This window comes from Bufo bufo, chromosome 4, assembly GCF_905171765.1.
Source record: "Bufo bufo chromosome 4, aBufBuf1.1, whole genome shotgun sequence".
Classification (NCBI taxonomy): Eukaryota; Metazoa; Chordata; class Amphibia; order Anura; family Bufonidae; genus Bufo; species Bufo bufo.
This window is the reverse complement of record NC_053392.1, coordinates 632,215,803-632,235,567: the sequence shown is the minus strand read 5'-3', so window position 1 is coordinate 632,235,567 and position 19,765 is coordinate 632,215,803. Positions and strand designations below refer to the sequence as shown.

Here is a 19,765-nt window from a genome sequence, read left to right as displayed (position 1 = left end):
CTGTGGGCACTTGATCTCCACACCCCGCTTCTGTGTCCTACGTTTGCAGGGACGGACACCGCACACGCAGGAAAACTATTTATTCTGAACAGACGTGCAAAACTATAGACATCACACGATTCCACATAACTGCACACGTGGTTAGAAGAGCGAGCGCCGCCGCTGTGGCAGCCGATACCTCGTTTGACGAGCCCATTGTGCCGGGGGCTTTGGCCACCACAGGGGATAATGGAGTAGACGGATGTACGACCCTGGGGTATTCCAGTCCCATGTGTAACCCCACAGTACAGGGGGGTTCGCAGCCTCCTCATCCGGGGCGACACAGATGAAGCATCGGGTTATTACTTAAAAAAATAAACAGTAGAAAAGGGGCTAAAAACATCCGTATAAAAGACGCATCTGAGCGCGGAGTAAAACCCAGGGAGGGCGGTTTATCAGGCGGGCAGCTCCGCCCTGGGGTCACTGTGTCCACTTCTGTGGCTCCTGATCTCCAGCACCAGGTCAAGTGGTCAGCACCACGGCAGAGGTCAGAGGGTGCCAGTCTCCGTGGTGATGACCTGCAGGCTACACACATGTCCAATCCCCTTTGTGACGCCCTCCCGGAAGAGAAGCTTCGTGCCAGGCTTCAGGTATTCCGGGTGCTTGATGAAACGGAAGCGGACAACGGCCTTCTCTCCTGTCCTCAACTCATCCTAGACAGAGCAGAGAGAGTCTCATCATCACCTGACCTCCACTCCCATCATCCACCACAGGAGACTCCACTCACCTTGCCATGTATGTGCTCCAGCACCGCTGTCTGCCGGACGTTCCCTACGTGGACAGTGACCTGCACTCCGCGCCGGCAGGAGGTGGCATGGAACAGGAGGACGATCTCTGCCTCAAATACCCAGCAGACGGTGGGCAGCATCTCTGGACTCACCAGCACCATGCCCTGGAGGGAGAAACAAGGAGGCTCAGGTACAGGGCGTCTCGTGACCGCACAGCAGGAGCCACCAGGGTGAACTCACCTTCCGGAGCAGGGAGCGGTCAAATGCTCCCAGGGCCAGGGTCGCAGCTTGTCCAGCCCGTAACACGCGGCAGGTGGAGCGGTTTCTCTGGATGCTGCACACTCTCAATGGAAGAAAACGGCCTCCATCTGTGGGTCCGACCACCAGGCGCTCGCCCTCCTTGCACACCCCACTGCAAACAGATCACAGGACCAGTCATCTCAAGACAGGACTACTACCACCCCCATGATGTACAGTGACCAGCAGAGCAATGGAGCCACATACATACACACACCAAGATGAGCAGAGGACATAAGTGGCTGTCACACACTGCTCATCTCCAAGGGACCAAAATCTGACCCACCCATGAGAGAGGGTGGAGGCTGCACCCAGACTGAGGGTCTCCCTATGTGACCGGCGCTCACCTGTACAGTGTTCCTCCCACCACTGTCCCCACTTCTGGCACCGTGTAGATCTCATCAACCTGCAGAGAGAGTGACTCTTATAGCAGTGCATTGGCCGCTGGGGGCGAGAGCTGACCTAAGGGGCCCCTGGGATGTGGGGCGAGAGCTGGCCTAAGGGGCCCGCCTGAGACTTTACGATTACGACACTGACCTGGAACTCCGGCAGCTGCTGCATCAGTTCCTCTTGCTCTCGGCTGTTCGTGAGCGGAGGTAAAATATTCAGGAAAACCTTCAGGAGGTCCAGAGACTCCCCGGACACACTGGAGATGGCGAAGATTGGGGTGATGCTACAGAATGAGAGGAGATGAGGGGTCAGGGGCGGTCAGAGGACACCTCACCAGGGTACAGGGCACAAACCCCTTGCTTCTTACTTTGGTGACTGAGCAAACTGCTGCGCGGCGGTGACGGCGTCGTCCTCGGATCGCACCATGAACGGCACCTTGTTGCAGCCGGGCTGTTTAAGTGTGCGCTCCAGCTGCCGCAGTGTCCTCTCTACCGTGGCCGGGGAGCAGAGGTCCACCTTACTGACCACCAGAAAAAAAGGCACCTTCAGAGCCATGGCCAGTCCCAGGTGCTCCCGCGTGGTACCCGCTGCGGAGAGAAGAAGGCACAACGTCACAGGACACCCCCCACAAATAGCTGCACCCCGGAATCACTGGGAGGAGCTGATGTCAGCGGATTCTTCCGGCTTCCGGTCCCTGCGATCCTCTGCGCCCACTTTTTTCAGCCAAACCACTGCAGCTACGAGCTCACCTGGACATTTCCTAAGGACACCAGTCTGCACAACTGGGGGCAGAGCCGCGGGTCCTTCCAAGACATTCCTCAGGCCGAAGGACCCACCATGTGTGGCTGCTGACTCCAGGACACTTACCGATCCCAGTGTTGGCGCTCACCACCAGCATGGCGAAGTCTGGACAGTAGCTGGTGAGGCCAAAGATGGTCGTCTTCAGGTACTTGTGGTGACCAGCGAGGTCAATGAATGTGATCATCTTGGAGGCACTTTCACAGATCTGCTCCGCCGTGCGAGACTCGCTGTAATTCACAACCTGATGGAGGCAGACGGGTCATGTACCATCATCATCACCACCGGGTGCCGCCTCCAGCTCTTCACACAACTGTCACCCCATCCCCTGCCTCACAGCTGCCCTCCCCCATCCCCATCTTTCCTCATCCCCTCAACCTCACCGCCCCTCGCTCCCTTTCCCATGCCCTCAACCTCACCGCCCCTCGCTCCCTTTCCCATGCCCTCAACCTCACCGCCCCTCGCTCCCATTCCCATGCCCTCAACCTCACCGCCCCTCGCTCCCTTTCCCATGCCCTCAACCTCACCGCCCCTCGCTCCCTTTCCCATGCCCTCAACCTCACCGCCCCTCGCTCCCTTTCCCATGCCCTCAACCTCACCGCCCCTCGCTCCCTTTCCCATGCCCTCAACCTCACCGCCCCTCGCTCCCTTTCCCATGCCCTCAACCTCACCGCCCCTCGCTCCCTTTCCCATGCCCTCAACCTCACCGCCCCTCGCTCCCTTTCCCATGCCCTCAACCTCACCGCCCCTCGCTCCCTTTCCCATGCCCTCAACCTCACCGCCCCTCGCTCCCTTTCCCATGCCCTCAACCTCACCGCCCCTCGCTCCCTTTCCCATGCCCTCAACCTCACCGCCCCTCGCTCCCTTTCCCATGCCCTCAACCTCACCGCCCCTCGCTCCCTTTCCCATGCCCTCAACCTCACCGCCCCTCGCTCCCTTTCCCATGCCCTCAACCTCACCGCCCCTCGCTCCCTTTCCCATGCCCTCAACCTCACCGCCCCTCGCTCCCTTTCCCCTGCCCTCAACCTCACCGCCCCTCGCTCCCTTTCCCATGCCCTCAACCTCACCGCCCCTCGCACCCTTTCCCATGCCCTCAACCTCACCGCCCCTCGCACCCTTTCCCATGCCCTCAACCTCACCGCCCCTCGCTCCCTTTCCCATGCCCTCAACCTCACCGCCCCTCGCTCCCTTTCCCATGCCCTCAACCTCACCGCCCCTCGCTCCCTTTCCCATGCCCTCAACCTCACCTCGCTCCCTTTCCCATGCCCTCAACCTCACCGCCCCTCGCTCCCTTTCCCATGCCCTCAACCTCACCGCCCCTCGCTCCCTTTCCCATGCCCTCAACCTCACCGCCCCTCGCACCCTTTCCCATGCCCTCAACCTCACCGCCCCTCGCTCCCTTTCCCATGCCCTCAACCTCACCGCCCCTCGCTCCCTTTCCCATGCCCTCAACCTCACCTCGCTCCCTTTCCCATGCCCTCAACCTCACCGCCCCTCGCTCCCTTTCCCATGCCCTCAACCTCACCGCCCCTCGCTCCCTTTCCCCTGCCCTCAACCTCACCGCCCCTCGCTCCCTTTCCCCTCACCGTCCCTCGCTCCCTTTCCCCTCAACCTCACCGTCCCTCGCTCCCTTTCCCCTCAACCTCACCGTCCCTCGCTCCCTTTCCCATCTCCTCACCGCTCCCCCCACCCCCATCTCCTCACTGCCCCCCTCCCCCATTCCTCACCCCCTATCCCCTCACCTCTCCTTTGCTATTGAACCCGAGGATCTCAAAGCTGATGCTGGATGTTCGACCGGACTGGATCTCATGAAGATGGCGGAAGAGGTTGAGTCTGGCGCGCCCGCGCCCGTTGTCCAGCTCCCCCTGTGTGAGGACGCCCAGGAGAGTTGATTTTCCAGAATCCACATTTCCCAGGACAGCAACGCGCAAATCTAGAAACTGAGGAGAGAAAACGGAATCAGCGGCGCCCCCATCACTGAGCATGTGCGAAGAAGCCGGACACCTGAATCCAGAGGCAGGAGGTGTGGCCTGGAGACCATGTGATTTCTTTTATTACAAGGGGTGTGACCTGGCTGCCATCACATGGTATAAAAGATGCCATTAGGACACGCCCCTATGACATCACAGTGTGAGGGTACCTGCTGATTGTCTGGGACCTTGCGGATCAGAACTTCTGTGATCTTCCTGGGGAAGTCGCTGTCATAATCCACCTCGCGCTCCCGCAGCACCGTGATGTCCGCTCCAACCCTGCGCGAAACGAAACGTCAGCCACGAGGCTGAGACACAAGCGTACAATGCGGGGAGGGCGGCCGCCATACTTCTCTGCCATCCGGTGAAGCGTGTGCAGGGACGCTCGCATCTCCTCCTCCGACAGTCCCACCAGGAGACCGTTGTCCTCCACTCCGATCTGATAGACGGCCTCGCCGCGCCCCTCCTGAAGGCGCCACTTCATCTGCGTCACCAGGTGCTCGAAGCGGTACTGCGACGGGTTCACCAGCTTCAGCTGGAAGAGAGGGGGGGGGGGGGGGTGATTATACGGCGCGGGAGCGGCCCTGCAGTACTCTACGGGGTATCATGGGGTCCAGCCTCCCCAAACCTGCAGTAAAGTTATGAAACTTCTAATAATAGATGAACACGGAGCAGCGCTCACCTTGTACTCTATGTTCCCCTCCTCCGCCTGTAAGAAGAAGAGATAATACATCAGGTACAGCGGGAACTCTACAGGTGAGCCAGGCAGGAAGGGGTTAACCCGGCTCAGTGAGTGGGGGAGGGGGACACGATCCATATTACTGTGCTGACAGAAGCTGTCATCTACCCCCCCCCCCCCCCCCACGTACCCGGTGTAATCCACCTAACGTCCTCCCCCCATACCTGGTGTAATCCACCTACCGTCCTCCCCCCGTACCCGGTGTAGTCCACCTACCATCCTCCCCCTGTACCCGGTGTAATCTACCTACCGTCCTCCCCCGTACCCAGTGTAATCCACCTAACGTCCTCTCCCCGTACCTGGTGTAATCTACCTACCGTCCTCCCCCCTGTACCCAGTGTAATCCACCTACCGTCCTCCCCCCGTACCCGGTGTAATCCACCTACCGTCCTCCCCCGTACCCAGTGTAATCCACCTACCGTCCTCCCCCCGTACCCGGTGTAATGCTTCCCTCCGTCCTCCCCCTGTACCCGGTGTAATCTACCTACCGTCCTCCCCCCGTACCCGGTGTAATCCACCTACCGTCCTCCCCCCGTACCCGGTGTAATCTACCTACTGTCCTCCCCCGTACCCAGTGTAATCCACCTAACGTCCTCCCCCCGTACCTGGTGTAATCTACCTACCGTCCTCCCCCCTGTACCCAGTGTAATCCACCTACCGTCCTCCCCCCGTTCCCGGTGTAATCTACCTACCGTCCTCCCCCGTACCCAGTGTAATCCACCTAACGTCCTCCCCCCGTACCTGGTGTAATCCACCTACCGTCCTCCCCCCGTACCCGGTGTAATGCTTCCCTCCGTCCTCCCCCCGTACCCGGTGTAATCCACCTACCGTCCTCCCCCCGTACCCAGTGTAATACACCTATCATCCTCCCGCCGTAATCCACCTGCCGTCCTCCCCCCGTACCCGGTGTAATCCACCTACTGTCCTCCCCCCGTCCCGGTGTAATGCTTCCCTCTGTCCTCCCCCTGTACCCGGTGTAATCCACCTACCGTCCTCCCCCCGTCCCGGTGTAATGCTTCCCTCCGTCCTCCCCCCGTACCTGGTGTAATCCACCTACCGTCCTCCCCCCGTCCCGGTGTAATGCTTCCCTCCGTCCTCCCCCCATACCTGGTGTAATCCACCTACCGTCCTCCCCCCGTACCCGGTGTAGTCCACCTACCATCCTCCCCCTGTACCCGGTGTAATCTACCTACCGTCCTCCCCCGTACCCGGTGTAATGCTTCCCTCCGTCCTCCCCCCGTACCCGGTGTAATCCACCTACCGTCCTCCCCCCGTACCCAGTGTAATACACCTATCATCCTCCCGCCGTAATCCACCTGCCGTCCTCCCCCCGTACCCGGTGTAATCCACCTACTGTCCTCCCCCCGTCCCGGTGTAATGCTTCCCTCTGTCCTCCCCCTGTACCCGGTGTAATCCACCTACCGTCCTCCCCCCGTCCCGGTGTAATGCTTCCCTCCGTCCTCCCCCCGTACCCGGTGTAATCCAGCTACCGTCCTCCCCCCGTACCCGGTGTAATCCAGCTACCGTCCTCCCCCCGTACCTGGTGTAATGCTTCCCTCCGTCCTCCCCCCGTACCCGGTGTAATCCAGCTACCGTCCTCCCCCCGTACCCGGTGTAATCCACCTACCGTCCTCCCCCCGTACCCGGTGTAATGCTTCCCTCCGTCCTCCCCCCGTACCCGGTGTAATCCACCTACCGTCCTCCCCCCGTCCCGGTGTAATGCTTCCCTCCGTCCTCCCCCCGTACCCGGTGTAATCCAGCTACCGTCCTCCCCCCGTACCCGGTGTAATCCAGCTACCGTCCTCCCCCCGTACCTGGTGTAATGCTTCCCTCCGTCCTCCCCCCGTACCCGGTGTAATCCAGCTACCGTCCTCCCCCCGTACCCGGTGTAATCCAGCTACCGTCCTCCCCCCGTACCCGGTGTAATGCTTCCCTCCGTCCTCCCCCTGTACCCGGTGTAATCCACCTACCGTCCTCCCCCCGTCCCGGTGTAATGCTTCCCTCCGTCCTCCCCCCGTACCCGGTGTAATCCAGCTACCGTCCTCCCCCCGTACCCGGTGTAATCCACCTACCGTCCTCCCCCCGTACCTGGTGTAATGCTTCCCTCCGTCCTCCCCCCGTACCCGGTGTAATCCAGCTACCGTCCTCCCCCCGTACCCGGTGTAATCCAGCTACCGTCCTCCCCCCGTACCCGGTGTAATGCTTCCCTCCGTCCTCCCCCCCGTACCCGGTGTAATCCAGCTACCGTCCTCCCCCCGTACCCGGTGTAATCCAGCTACCGTCCTACCCCTGTACCCGGTGTAATGCTTCCCTCCGTCGGCCCCGATGCTATCAGTGTCAGGAGGCGGCTGCGCAGAACATCAGGACATTCCTCCTCCTCTATATTTAGCTGCCATTACTCCAGGAACAACAACACAAATGACAACCCCAGAATGTTACCCCAGCCGGGGGCAGTAACACTATACAGGGGCAGTGAGGAGATGGGGCAGTATTATATAGGGACAGCTACAACACAGGGAGCAACACATGATATGGGGCACTGACACCTGGGGGGGGGGTCCTTTACAGCTGGGGGGAGGCACTGACACCTGGGGGGGGGGGGGCACTGACAGCTAGGGGGGGAGGCACTGACACCTGGGGGGCACTGAGAGCTAGGGGGGAACCTTTACAGCTGGGGGGGAGGCACTGACAGCTAGGGGGGGGGGGTCCTTTACAGCTGGGGGGGCACTGACACCTGGGGGGGGCACTGAGAGCTGGGGGGGGGGGGTCCTTTACAGCTGGGGGGGGGGGGGCATTTACACCTGGGGGGGCACTGACAGCTAGGGGGGGGACTTACAGCTGGGGGGGGTGCACTGACAGCTGGGGGGGCACTGACACCTGGGGGGGGACTTACAGCTGGGGGGGGACTGACAGCTAGGGGGGGGGACTTACAGCTGGGGGGGGACTGACAGCTAGGGGGGCACTGACAGCTAGGGGGGGGGACTTACAGCTGGGGGGGGCACTGACAGCTGAGGGGGGCACTGACAGCTAGGGGGGGTCCTTTACAGCTGGGGGGGCACTGAAGGCTAGAGGGGGGGTCCTTTACACCTCGGGGGGGGGGGGGGCACATCCAGCAGGCCGCTCTCACCTCAGGGGGCAGGTACGGGGGGTTGTTGCTCTTCGCTCCCCGGCCGCGGCTCTTCCCGGCTTTCTTGCTCTTGCTCCCGGCTTTCCCTCTGGCTCCGCTGCCGCCCGCCGGTCCGAACAGCTCAAACACCCGCGGCTCCATCCCCGCTGCCCCGTTATACTGAGCGCCCAGCGCGGGCATCGGCCTCACAGCTCACAGCCGCCTCCCCGGCCGGTCACTACTCTGAGGAGAGACCCGAGACCCCTGTGTCCAAACAGGCCTGGCCACGCCCATAGCCCGCCCACCTGACACGTGACGCAGCCAATCCGCGACACCTGCAGGCTCGCAGACCCCGCCCATTACACGCCAGCACGGCTCTCTATAGAGTTTATATTCAATAAACCCCGCCCCGCTGAAGACTTGTCCGTAACCACGCCCACAGCAACGAGGATGTCAACAAACAGGCCACGCCCATGTGATGGCAATTTGATTGCATCATCCGCTCAGTGCAGTGAGGAAAATCTGAGGGGAAGGAGGGGGCGGGGCCAGTGCTGCTGAGTATGTCCGGGCCACCTACCTGTCACCTACCTACAGCCGTCACCATCCACCTACCTGTCACCTACCTACAGCCATCACCATCCACCTACCTGTCACCTACCTACAGCCGTCACCCTCCACCTACCTGTCACCTACCTACAGCCGTCACCATCCACCTACCTGTCACCTACCTACAGCCATCACCCTCCACCTACCTGTCACCTACCTACAGCCGTCACCCTCCACCTACCTGTCACCTACCCACAGCCGTCACCATCCACCTACCTGTCACCTACCTACAGCCATCACCATCCACCTACCTGTCACCTACCTACAGCCGTCACCCTCCACCTACCTGTCACCTACCTACAGCCGTCACCATCCACCTACCTGTCACCTACCTACAGCCATCACCATCCACCTACCTGTCACCTACCTACAGCCGTCACCCTCCACCTACCTGTCACCTACCTACAGCCGTCACCCTCCACCTACCTGTCACCTACCCACAGCCGTCACCATCCACCTACCTGTCACCTACCTACAGCCATCACCATCCACCTACCTGTCACCTACCTACAGCCGTCACCCTCCACCTACCTGTCACCTACCTACAGCCGTCACCCTCCACCTACCTGTCACCTACCTACAGCCGTCACCCTCCACCTACCTGTCACCTACCTACAGCCGTCACCATCCACCTACCTGTCACCTACCTACAGCCGTCACCCTCCACCTACCTGTCACCTACCTACAGCCGTCACCCTCCACCTACCTGTCACCTACCCACAGCTGTCACCCTCCAACCACCTACCTACAGCCGTCACCCTCCACCTACCTGTCACCTACCTACAGCCGTCACCATCCAACCACCTACCTGTCACCTACCTACAGCCGTCACCCTCCACCTACCTGTCACCTACCCACAGCTGTCACCCTCCAACCACCTACCTACAGCCGTCACCCTCCACCTACCTGTCACCTACCTACAGCCGTCACCATCCAACCACCTACCTGTCACCTACCTACAGCCGTCACCCTCCACCTACCTGTCACCTACCCACAGCTGTCACCCTCCAACCACCTACCTACAGCCGTCACCCTCCACCTACCTACCTGTCACCTACCTACAGCCGTCACCCTCCACCTACCTACCTGTCACCTACCTACAGCCGTCACCCTCCAACCACCTACCGACAGCTGTCACCCTCCACCTACCTGTCACCTACCTACAGCCGTCACCCTCCACCTACCTACCTGTCACCTACCTACAGCCGTCACCCTCCACCTACCTGTCACCTACCTACAGCGTCACCCTCCACCTACCTACCTGTCACCTACCTACAGCCGTCACCCTCCACCTACCTGTCACCTACCTGCAGCCGTCACCCTCCACCTACCTACCCACAGCTGTCACCCTCCACCTACCTGTCACCTACCTACAGCCGTCACCCTCCACCTACCTACCTGTCACCTACCTACAGCCGTCACCATCCACCTACCTGTCACCTACCTACAGCCGTCACCCTCCACCTACCTGTCACCTACCTACAGCCGTCACCCTCCACCTACCTACAGCCGTCACCCTCCACCTACCTGTCACCTACCTACAGCTGTCACCCTCCACCTACCTACCTGTCACCTACCTACAGCGGTCACCCTCCACCTACCTGTCACCTACCTACAGCCGTCACCCTCCACCTACCTGTCACCTACCTACAGCCGTCACCCTCCACCTACCTGTCACCTACCTACAGCCGTCACCCTCCACCTACCTACAGCTGTCACCATCCACCTACCTGTCACCTACCCACAGCTGTCACCCTCCACCTACCTACCTGTCACCTACCTACAGCGGTCACCCTCCACCTACCTGTCACCTACCTACAGCTGTCACCCTCCACCTACCTGTCACCTACATACAGCCGTCACCCTCCACCTACCTGTCACCTACCTACAGCCGTCACCCTCCACCTACCTGTCACCTACCTACAGCCGTCACCCTCCACCTACCTACAGCTGTCACCATCCACCTACCTGTCACCTACCCACAGCTGTCACCCTCCACCTACCTACCTGTCACCTACCTACAGCGGTCACCCTCCACCTACCTGTCACCTACCTACAGCTGTCACCCTCCACCTACCTGTCACCTACATACAGCCGTCACCCTCCACCTACCTACCGACAGCTGTCACCCTCCACCTACCTGTCACCTACCTACAGCCGTCACCCTCCACCTACCTACGGCCGTCACCATCCACCTACCTGTCACCTACCTACAGCCGTAACCCTCCACCTACCTACCCACAGCTGTCACCCTCCACCTACCTACAGCCGTCACCCTCCACCTACCTACCTGTCACCTACCTACAGCCGTCACCATCCACCTACCTGTTACCTACCTACAGCCGTCACCCTCCACCTACCTGTCACCTACCTACAGCCGTCACCCTCCACCTACCTACAGCCGTCACCCTCCACCTACCTGTCACCTACCTACAGCCGTCACCCTCCACCTACCTACCCACAGCTGTCACCCTCCACCTACCTGTCACCTACCTACAGCTGTCACCCTCCACCTACCTGTCACCTACCTACAGCCGTCACCCTCCACCTACCTACAGCCGTCACCCTCCACCTACCTACAGCCGTCACCATCCACCTACCTGTCACCTACCCACAGCTGTCACCCTTCAACCAACTACCGACAGCCGTCACCATCCACCTACCTGTCACCTACCCACAGCCGTCACCCTCCACCTACCTACAGCTGTCACCCTCCACCTACCTGTCACCTACCTACAGCCGTCACCCTCCACCTACCTACCTGTCACCTACCTACAGCCATCACCCTCCACCTACCTACCTGTCACCTACCTACAGCCGTCACCCTCCAAACACCTACCTACAGCCGTCACCCTCCACCTACCCACAGCCGTCACCCTCCACCTACCTGTCACCTACCTACAGCCGTCACCCTCCAACCACCTACATGTCACCTACCTACAGCTGTCACCCTCCAACCACCTACCGACAGCTGTCATCCTCCACCTACCTGTCACCTACCTACAGCCGTCACCCTCCAACCACCTACCTGTCACCTACCTACAGCCGTCACCCTCCAACCACCTACCTGTCACCTACCTACAGCCGTCACCCGCCACCTACCTGTCACCTACCTACAGCCGTCACCCTCCACCTACCTGTCACCTACCTACAGCCGTCACCCTCCACCTACCTGTCACCTACCTACAGCCATCACCCTCCAAAAAACCTACCTGTCACCTACCCACAGCTGTCACCCTCCAACCACCTACCGACAGCTGTCACCCTCCACCTACCTGTCACCTACCGACAGCTGTCACCCTCCACCTACCTGTCACCTACCGACAGCTGTCACCCTCCAACCACCTACCGACAGCTGTCACCCTCCACCTACCTGTTACCTACCGACAGCTGTCACCCTCCACCTACCTACCTGTCACCTACCTACAGCCATCACCCTCCACCTACCTACCTGTCACCTACCTACAGCCGTCACCCTCCAGCTACCTACCTGTCACCTACCTACAGCCGTCACCCTCTACCTACCTACCTGTCACCTACCTACAGCCGTCACCCTCTAACCACCTACCTACAGCAGTCACCCTCCAACCACCTACCGACAGCTGTCACCCTCCACCTACCTGTCACCTACCTACAGCCGTCACCCTCCAACCACCTACCTGTCACCTACCTACAGCCGTCACCCTCCAACCACCTACCTGTCACCTACCTACAGCCGTCACCCTCCACCTACCTGTCACCTACCTACAGCCGTCACCCTCCACCTACCTGTCACCTACCTACAGCCGTCACCCTCCACCTACCTGTCACCTATCTACAGCCATCACCCTCCAAAAAACCTACCTGTCACCTACCCACAGCTGTCACCCTCCAACCACCTACCGACAGCTGTCATCCTCCACCTACCTGTCACCTACCGACAGCTGTCACCCTCCACCTACCTGTCACCTACCGACAGCTGTCACCCTCCACCTACCTGTCACCTACCGACAGCTGTTACCCTCCACCTACCTATCATCTACCGACAGCTGTCACCCTCCACCTACCTGTCACCTACCGACAGCTGTCACCCTCCACCTACCTGTCACCTACCTACAGCCGTCACCCTCCACCTACCTGTCACCTACCTACAGCCGTCACCCTCCACCTACCTGTCACCTACCTACAGCCGTCACCCTTCAACCACCTACCTGTCACCAACCTACAGCCGTCACCCTCCACCTACCTGTCACCTACCTACAGCCGTCACCCTCCACCTACCTGTCATCTACCTACAGCCGTCACCCTCCACCTACCTGTCACCTACCTACAGCCGTCACCCTCCAACCACCTACCTGTCACCTACCTACAGCCGTCACCCTCCACCTACCTGTCACCTACCTACAGCCGTCACCCTCCACCTACCTACCTGTCACCTACCTACAGCCGTCACCCTCCACCTACCTACCTGTCACCTACCTACAGCCGTCACCCTCTAACCACCTACCTACAGCCGTCACCCTCCAACCACCTACCGACAGCTGTCACCCTCCACCTACCTGTCACCTACCTACAGCCGTCACCCTCCAACCACCTACCTGTCACCTACCTACAGCCGTCACCCTCCAACCACCTACCTGTCACCTACCTACAGCCGTCACCCTCCACCTACCTGTCACCTACCTACAGCCGTCACCCTCCACCTACCTGTCACCTACCTACAGCCGTCACCCTCCACCTACCTGTCACCTACCTACAGCCATCACCCTCCAAAAAACCTACCTGTCACCTACCCACAGCTGTCACCCTCCAACCACCTACCGACAGCTGTCACCCTCCACCTACCTGTCACCTACCGACAGCTGTCACCCTCCACCTACCTGTCACCTACCGACAGCTGTCACCCTCCACCTACCTGTCACCTACCGACAGCTGTCACCCTCCACCTACCTGTCATCTACCGACAGCTGTCACCCTCCAACCACCTACCTGTCACCTACGGACAGCTGAAAAACCACGGGTGGACAGCACTCCTTAGTAATAATGCTGCGGGTGCTCGTCTCCAAGGGAGGTGGTAAAAGCCCCCCAATAATAACAAGGCTATCACTAAGCCGAAACGTTGCATCTGGAATTAAAATCCACCTTTTGGACGTGCTGTCTCCATTTTTTTATTTTTTAGACATCTACAACCTACGGACAGCTGTCACCCTCCGCCTACCTGTCACCTACCGACAGCTGTCACCCTCCACCTACCTGTCACCTACCGACAGCCGTCACCCTCCACCTACCTGTCACCTACCGACAGCCGTCACCCTCCACCTACCTGTCACCTACCCACAGCTCTCACCCTCCACCTACCTGTCACCTACCCACAGCTGTCACCCTCCACCTACCTGTCACCTACCCACAGCTGTCACCCTCCACCTACCTGTCACCTACTGACAGCTGTCACCCTCCACCTACCTGTCACCTACCGACAGCCGTCACCCTCCACCTACCTGTCACCTACTCACAGCTGTCACCCTCAGCCCACCTACCTGTCACCTACCCACAGCTGTCACCCTCCACCTACCTGTCACCTACCGAGAGCCGTCACCCTCCACCTACCTGTCACCTACCCACAGCTGTCACCCTCCACCTACCTGTCACCTACCCACAGCTCTCACCCTCCACCTACCTGTCACCTACCCACAGCTGTCACCCTCCACCTACCTGTCACCTACCCACAGCTGTCACCCTACATCCACCTACCTGTCACCTACCCACAACTGTCACCCTCTACCTACCTGTCACCTACCCACAGCTGTCCCCCTCCAACCACCTACCTGTCACCTACCTACAGCTATCACCCTCCGCCCACCTACCTGTCACCTACCCACAGCTGTCACCCTCCACCCACCTACCTGTCACCTACCGACAGCTGTCACCCTCCGCCCACCTACCTGTCACCTACCCACAGCTGTCACCCTCCACCTACCTGTCACCTACCCACAGCTGTCACCCTCCAACCACCTACCGACAGCTGTCACCCTCAGCCCACCTACCTGTCACCTATTCACAGCTGTCACCCTCCACTCACCTACCTGTCACCTACCGACAGCTGTCACCCTCCGCCCAGCTACCTGTCACCTACCGACAGCTGTCACCCTCCACCTACCTGTCACCTACCTACAGCCGTCACCCTCCACCTACCTACCTGTCACCTACCTACAGCCGTCACCCTCCACCTACCTACCTGTCACCTACCTACAGCCGTCACCCTCCACCTACCTACCTGTCACCTACCTACAGCCGTCACCCTCCAACCACCTACCTACAGCCGTCACCCTCCAACCACCTACCGACAGCTGTCACCCTCCACCTACCTGTCACCTACCTACAGCCGTCACCCTCCAACCACCTACCTGTCACCTACCTACAGCCGTCACCCTCCAACCACCTACCTGTCACCTACCTACAGCCGTCACCCTCCACCTACCTGTCACCTACCTACAGCCGTCACCCTCCACCTACCTGTCACCTACCTACAGCCATCACCCTCCAACCACCTACCTGTCACCTACCCACAGCCGTCACCCTCCAACCACCTACAGTACAGACCAAAAGTTTGGACACACCTTCTCATTAAAGAGTTTTCTTTATTTTCATGACTATGAAGGTATCAAAACTATGAATTAACACATGTGGAATTATATCCATAACAAACAAGTGTGAAACAACTGAAAATATGTCATATTCTAGGTTCTTCAAAGTAGCCACCTTTTGCTTTGATTACTGCTTTGCACACTCTTGGCATTCTCTTGATGAGCTTCAAGAGGTAGTCCCCTGAAATGGTCTTCCAACAGTCTTGAAGGAGTTCCCAGAGATGCTTAGCACTTGTTGGCCCTTTTGCCTTCACTCTGCGGTCCAGCTCACCCCAAACCATCTCGATTGGGTTCAGGTCCGGTGACTGTGGAGGCCAGGTCATCTGGCGCAGCACCCCATCACTCTCCTTCATGGTCAAATAGCCCTTACTTTCAAAGTTTTCCCAATTTTTCGGCTGACTGACTGACCTTCATTTCTTAAAGTAATGATGGCCACTCGTTTTTCTTTACTTAGCTGCTTTTTTCTTGCCATAATACAAATTCTAACAGTCTATTCAGTAGGACTATCAGCTGTGCATCCACCTGACTTCTCCTCAACGCCACTGATGGTCCCAACCCCATTTATTAGGCAAGAAATCCCACTTATTAAACCTGACAGGGCACACCTGTGAAGTGAAGACCATTTCAGGGGACTACCTCTTGAAGCTCATCAAGAGAATGCCAAGAGTGTGCAAAGCAGTAATCAAAGCAAAAGGTGGCTACTCTGAAGAACCTAGAATATGACATATTTTCAGTTGTTTCACACTTGTTTGTTATGTATATAATTCCACATGTGTTAATTCATAGTTTTGATACCTTCATAGTCATGAAAATAAAGAAAACTCTTTGAATGAGAAGGTGTGTCCAAACTTTTGGTCTGTACTGTACCTGTCACCTACCCACAGCTGTCTCCCTCCACACACCTACCTGTCACCTACCCACAGCTGTCACCTCTCTACATTCCTACCTGACATCCACCCCACCCCCGGTTACACAGATCTTTCATCAGACTCGGTCATGTGACCTTCTCAATGATGGCTGATGTAAGGAGCAGCAACCTGTGATGTCACTTGTCCACAGCAGGTCATGTGACCACAGCCTCTTCATTTACTTCCTTCTTTCTGTTGATCGGGAATGGAAGCAGATCTAATCTACCACACAGCGGGGGTCAGCGCCCTCTGGGACCCCAGCTGCTATGACACTACAACTCCCAGCATGCACACCTGCTTGGCTTTTTTCAGAACTCCCATTGAGGGAGTTGCAGCTTCACAACAGCTGGAGGTTACTGACCCCTGACCTATAGCAGCCACCCCTGGGAGCCAGGACTGGACTGTAGGATGGACGGGTAATGACTGGAGCCAGGTCTGGACTGTAGGGTGGACCGTTAATGACTGGAGCCAGGACTGGACTGTAGGGTGGACTGTCAATGACTGGAGCCAGGTCTGGACTGTAGGGTGGACCGTTAATGACTGGAGCCAGGACTGGACTGTAGGGTGGACGGTCAATGACTGGAGCCAGGTCTGGACTGTAGGGTGGACCGTTAATGACTGGAGCCAGGACTGGACTGTAGGGTGGACGGTCAATGACTGGAGCCAGGACTGGACTGTAGGGTGGACGGTTAATGACTGGAGCCAGGTTTGGACTGTAGGGTGGACGGTCAATGACTGGAGCCAGGTCTGGACTGTAGGGTGGACGGGTAATGACTAGAGCTAGGTCTGGACTGTAGGGTGGACAGTCAATGACTGGAGCCAGGTCTGGACTGTAGGGTGGACGGTCAATGACTGGATCCAGGAGTGGACTGTAGGGTGGACGGTTAATGACTGGAGCCAGGTCTGGACTGTAGGGTGGACGGTCAATGACTGGAGCTAGGTCTGGACTGTAGGGTGGACGGTCAATGATTGGAGCCAGGACTGGACTGTAGGGTGGACGGTTAATGACTGGAGCCAGGTCTGGACTGTAGGGTCGACGGTTAATGACTGGAGGCAGGTCTGGACTGCAGGGTGGACGGATAATGACTGGAGCCAGGTCTTCACTGTAGGGTGGACGGTTAATGACTGGAGCCAGGTCTGGACTGTAGGGTGGATGGTTAATGACTGGAGCCAGGTCTGGACTGTAGGGTGGACGGTTAATGACAGGGAGCCAGGTCTGGACTGTAGGGTGGACGGTTAATGACAGGGAGCCAGGTCTGGACTGTAGGGTGGACGGTTAATGACTGGAGCCAGGTCTGGACTGTAGGGTGGATGGTTAATGACTGGAGCTAGGTCTGGACTGTAGGGTGGACGGTTAATGACAGGGAGCCAGGTCTGGACTGTAGGGTGGATGGTTAATGACAGGGAGCCAGGTCTGGACTGTAGGGTGGACGGTTAATGACTGGAGCCAGGTCTGGACTGTAGGGTGGATGGTTAATGACTGGAGCCAGGTCTGGACTGTAGGGTGGACGGTTAATGACAGGGAGCCAGGTCTGGACTGTAGGGTGGATGGTTAATGACAGGGAGCCAGGTCTGGACTGTAGGGTGGACGGTTAATGACTGGAGCCAGGTCTGGACTGTAGGGTGGATGGTTAATGACTGGAGCTAGGTCTGGACTGTAGGGTGGATGATTAATGACAGGGAGCCAGGTCTGGACTGTAGGGTGGATGGTTAATGACAGGGAGCCAGGTCTGGACTGTAGGGTGGACAGATAATGACTGGAGGCAGGTCTGGACTGTAGGGTGGATGGTTAATGACTGGAGCCAGGTCTGGAATTTAGGGTGGATGGTTAATGACTGGAGCTAGGTCTGGACTGTAGGGTGGATGATTAATGACTAGAGCCAGGTCTGGACTGTAGGGTGGACCGTTAATGACTGGAGCCAGGACTGGACTGTAAGGTGGACGGTCAATGACTGGAGCCAGGACTGGACTGTAGGGTGGACGGTCAATGACTGGAGCCAGGACTGGACTGTAGGGTGGATGGTTAATGACTGGAGCCAGGTCTGGACTGTAAGGTGGACGGTTAATGACTGGAGCCAGGTCTGGACTGTAGGGTGGATGGTTAATGACTGGAGCCAGGTCTGGACTGTAAGGTGGACGGTTAATGACTGGAGCCAGGTCTGGACTGTAGGGTAGACGGTTAATGACTGTGAGCCAGGTCTGGACTGTAGGGTAGACGGTAATGACTGTGAGCCAGGTCTGGACTGTAGGGTGGACAGATAATGACTGGAGGCAGGTCTGGACTGTAGGGTGGATGATTAATGACTGGAGCCAGGTCTGGACTGTAGGGTGGATGGTTAATGACAGGGAGCCAGGTCTGGACTGTAGGGTGGATGATTAATGACTGGAGCCAGGTCTGGACTGCAGGGTGGATGATTAATGACTGGAGCCAGGTCTGGACTGTAGGGTGGATGATTAATGACTGGAGGCAGGTCTGGACTGCAGGGTGGATGATTAATGACTAAAGCCAGGTCTGGACTGTAGGGTGGATGGTTAATGACTGGAGCCAGGTCTGGACTGTAGGGTGGATGATTAATGACTGGAGGCAGGTCTGGACTGTAGGGTGGATGATTAAGGGGCTGTACGAACCGTCCTGGAGCCCAGCCATGTCCCCCTGTGAAGGAGCCCAGCACCGCCTGTATCCACAAATCTTCTTCTTGCTCACGAAGTCAGATCGCCGCAATCTCGCGATGTGCGAGCTCACGCATGCGCAGTGCCGGCATAGTGTTCCTGCCCTGTGCTGGTATCAGCTTCAGGGAAGGAACTGCGCATGTGCGAGCTCATGCACCGCGAGATTCCAGCGATCTGACTTCGTGAATTGAGTTGAGCGGACACCTGGATGTTCGGGTTCGGCAGGTCCAGCCGAACTTGAAAAAAAAGTTCGGGTTCGGGACCTGAACTTGACCGCGAACCCGATCCCCATTGAAGTCAATGGGAACCCGAACTTTTGGGCACTAAAATGGCTGTAAAATAGTCCTGGAAAGGGCTGGAGGGCTGCAAAAGGCATCAAAATCTGCTTAAGAGCATGGCAAGGACTCTGCAAACAAATGTGGATAGGGAAATGACTTAAAATAACATAAAAAACTGAAAAATTAAAAATAATCTGGATCTAGGAGTAGGAGGTTGAGGAGGCGGTGGATGGGTGGATGTGGCAGTGTAGGTTGACGTGGCGGTGTAGGTGGAAGCGGCGGTGAAGGAGGAATAGGTAGCCAACACTGATTTGTGTTATTTTTTATTTTTAAATTGGGGTATCCCCCAAATTATTGGGACATATAACAAAATAAAACTAAGAATAAGTGCACTTGAGTACAAGAATGGATGGTTGAGGCTGGTATAAATGTCTATTCTGCACAAGGTACGGACAAGTCCTGTGGGGTCCATGCCTGGTTCATTATAATAAACGTCAGCTTGTCCACATTGGCTGCGGCCCGTGATAATGCTCTCTGCTAAACACACGTTCACACTATACACTGGCTGCAGGGCAGCACCTCCAAGGCTGACAAAGCTTTTCCACATCTCTGC

General features: G+C 58.0%; 1 protein-coding gene across 1 annotated transcript; it reads right to left on the bottom strand.

The window, feature by feature from the left end:
* Window positions 1-65: 65 nt before the first annotated feature.
* GTPBP2 (GTP binding protein 2) lies at window positions 66-8,685 on the bottom strand. Its single transcript, XM_040430833.1, has 12 exons — window positions 8,089-8,685; window positions 4,905-4,931; window positions 4,573-4,757; window positions 4,393-4,501; window positions 3,995-4,192; window positions 2,322-2,496; window positions 1,822-2,041; window positions 1,602-1,737; window positions 1,412-1,470; window positions 1,008-1,179; window positions 767-931; window positions 66-692 (listed from the first exon to the last, which is right to left on the bottom strand). Exons 1-12 carry the CDS (start codon window positions 8,266-8,268, stop codon window positions 528-530), a joined length of 1,791 nt encoding a protein of 596 aa, XP_040286767.1. The 5' UTR covers window positions 8,269-8,685; the 3' UTR covers window positions 66-527.
* Window positions 8,686-19,765: the final 11,080 nt, after the last annotated feature.

Coding starts and splice junctions, on each gene's coding strand:
- GTPBP2 (XM_040430833.1), bottom strand. CDS start 8,268: ATGCCCGCGCTGGGCGCTCAGTATAACGGGGCAGCGGGGATGGAGCCG. Junction 4,932..8,088: donor CCCCGTACCTGCCCCCTGAG/GTGAGAGCGGCC, acceptor TTCTTCTTACAG/GCGGAGGAGGGGAACATAGA. Junction 2,042..2,321: donor GAGCGCCAACACTGGGATCG/GTAAGTGTCCTG, acceptor TTCTCTCCGCAG/CGGGTACCACGCGGGAGCAC.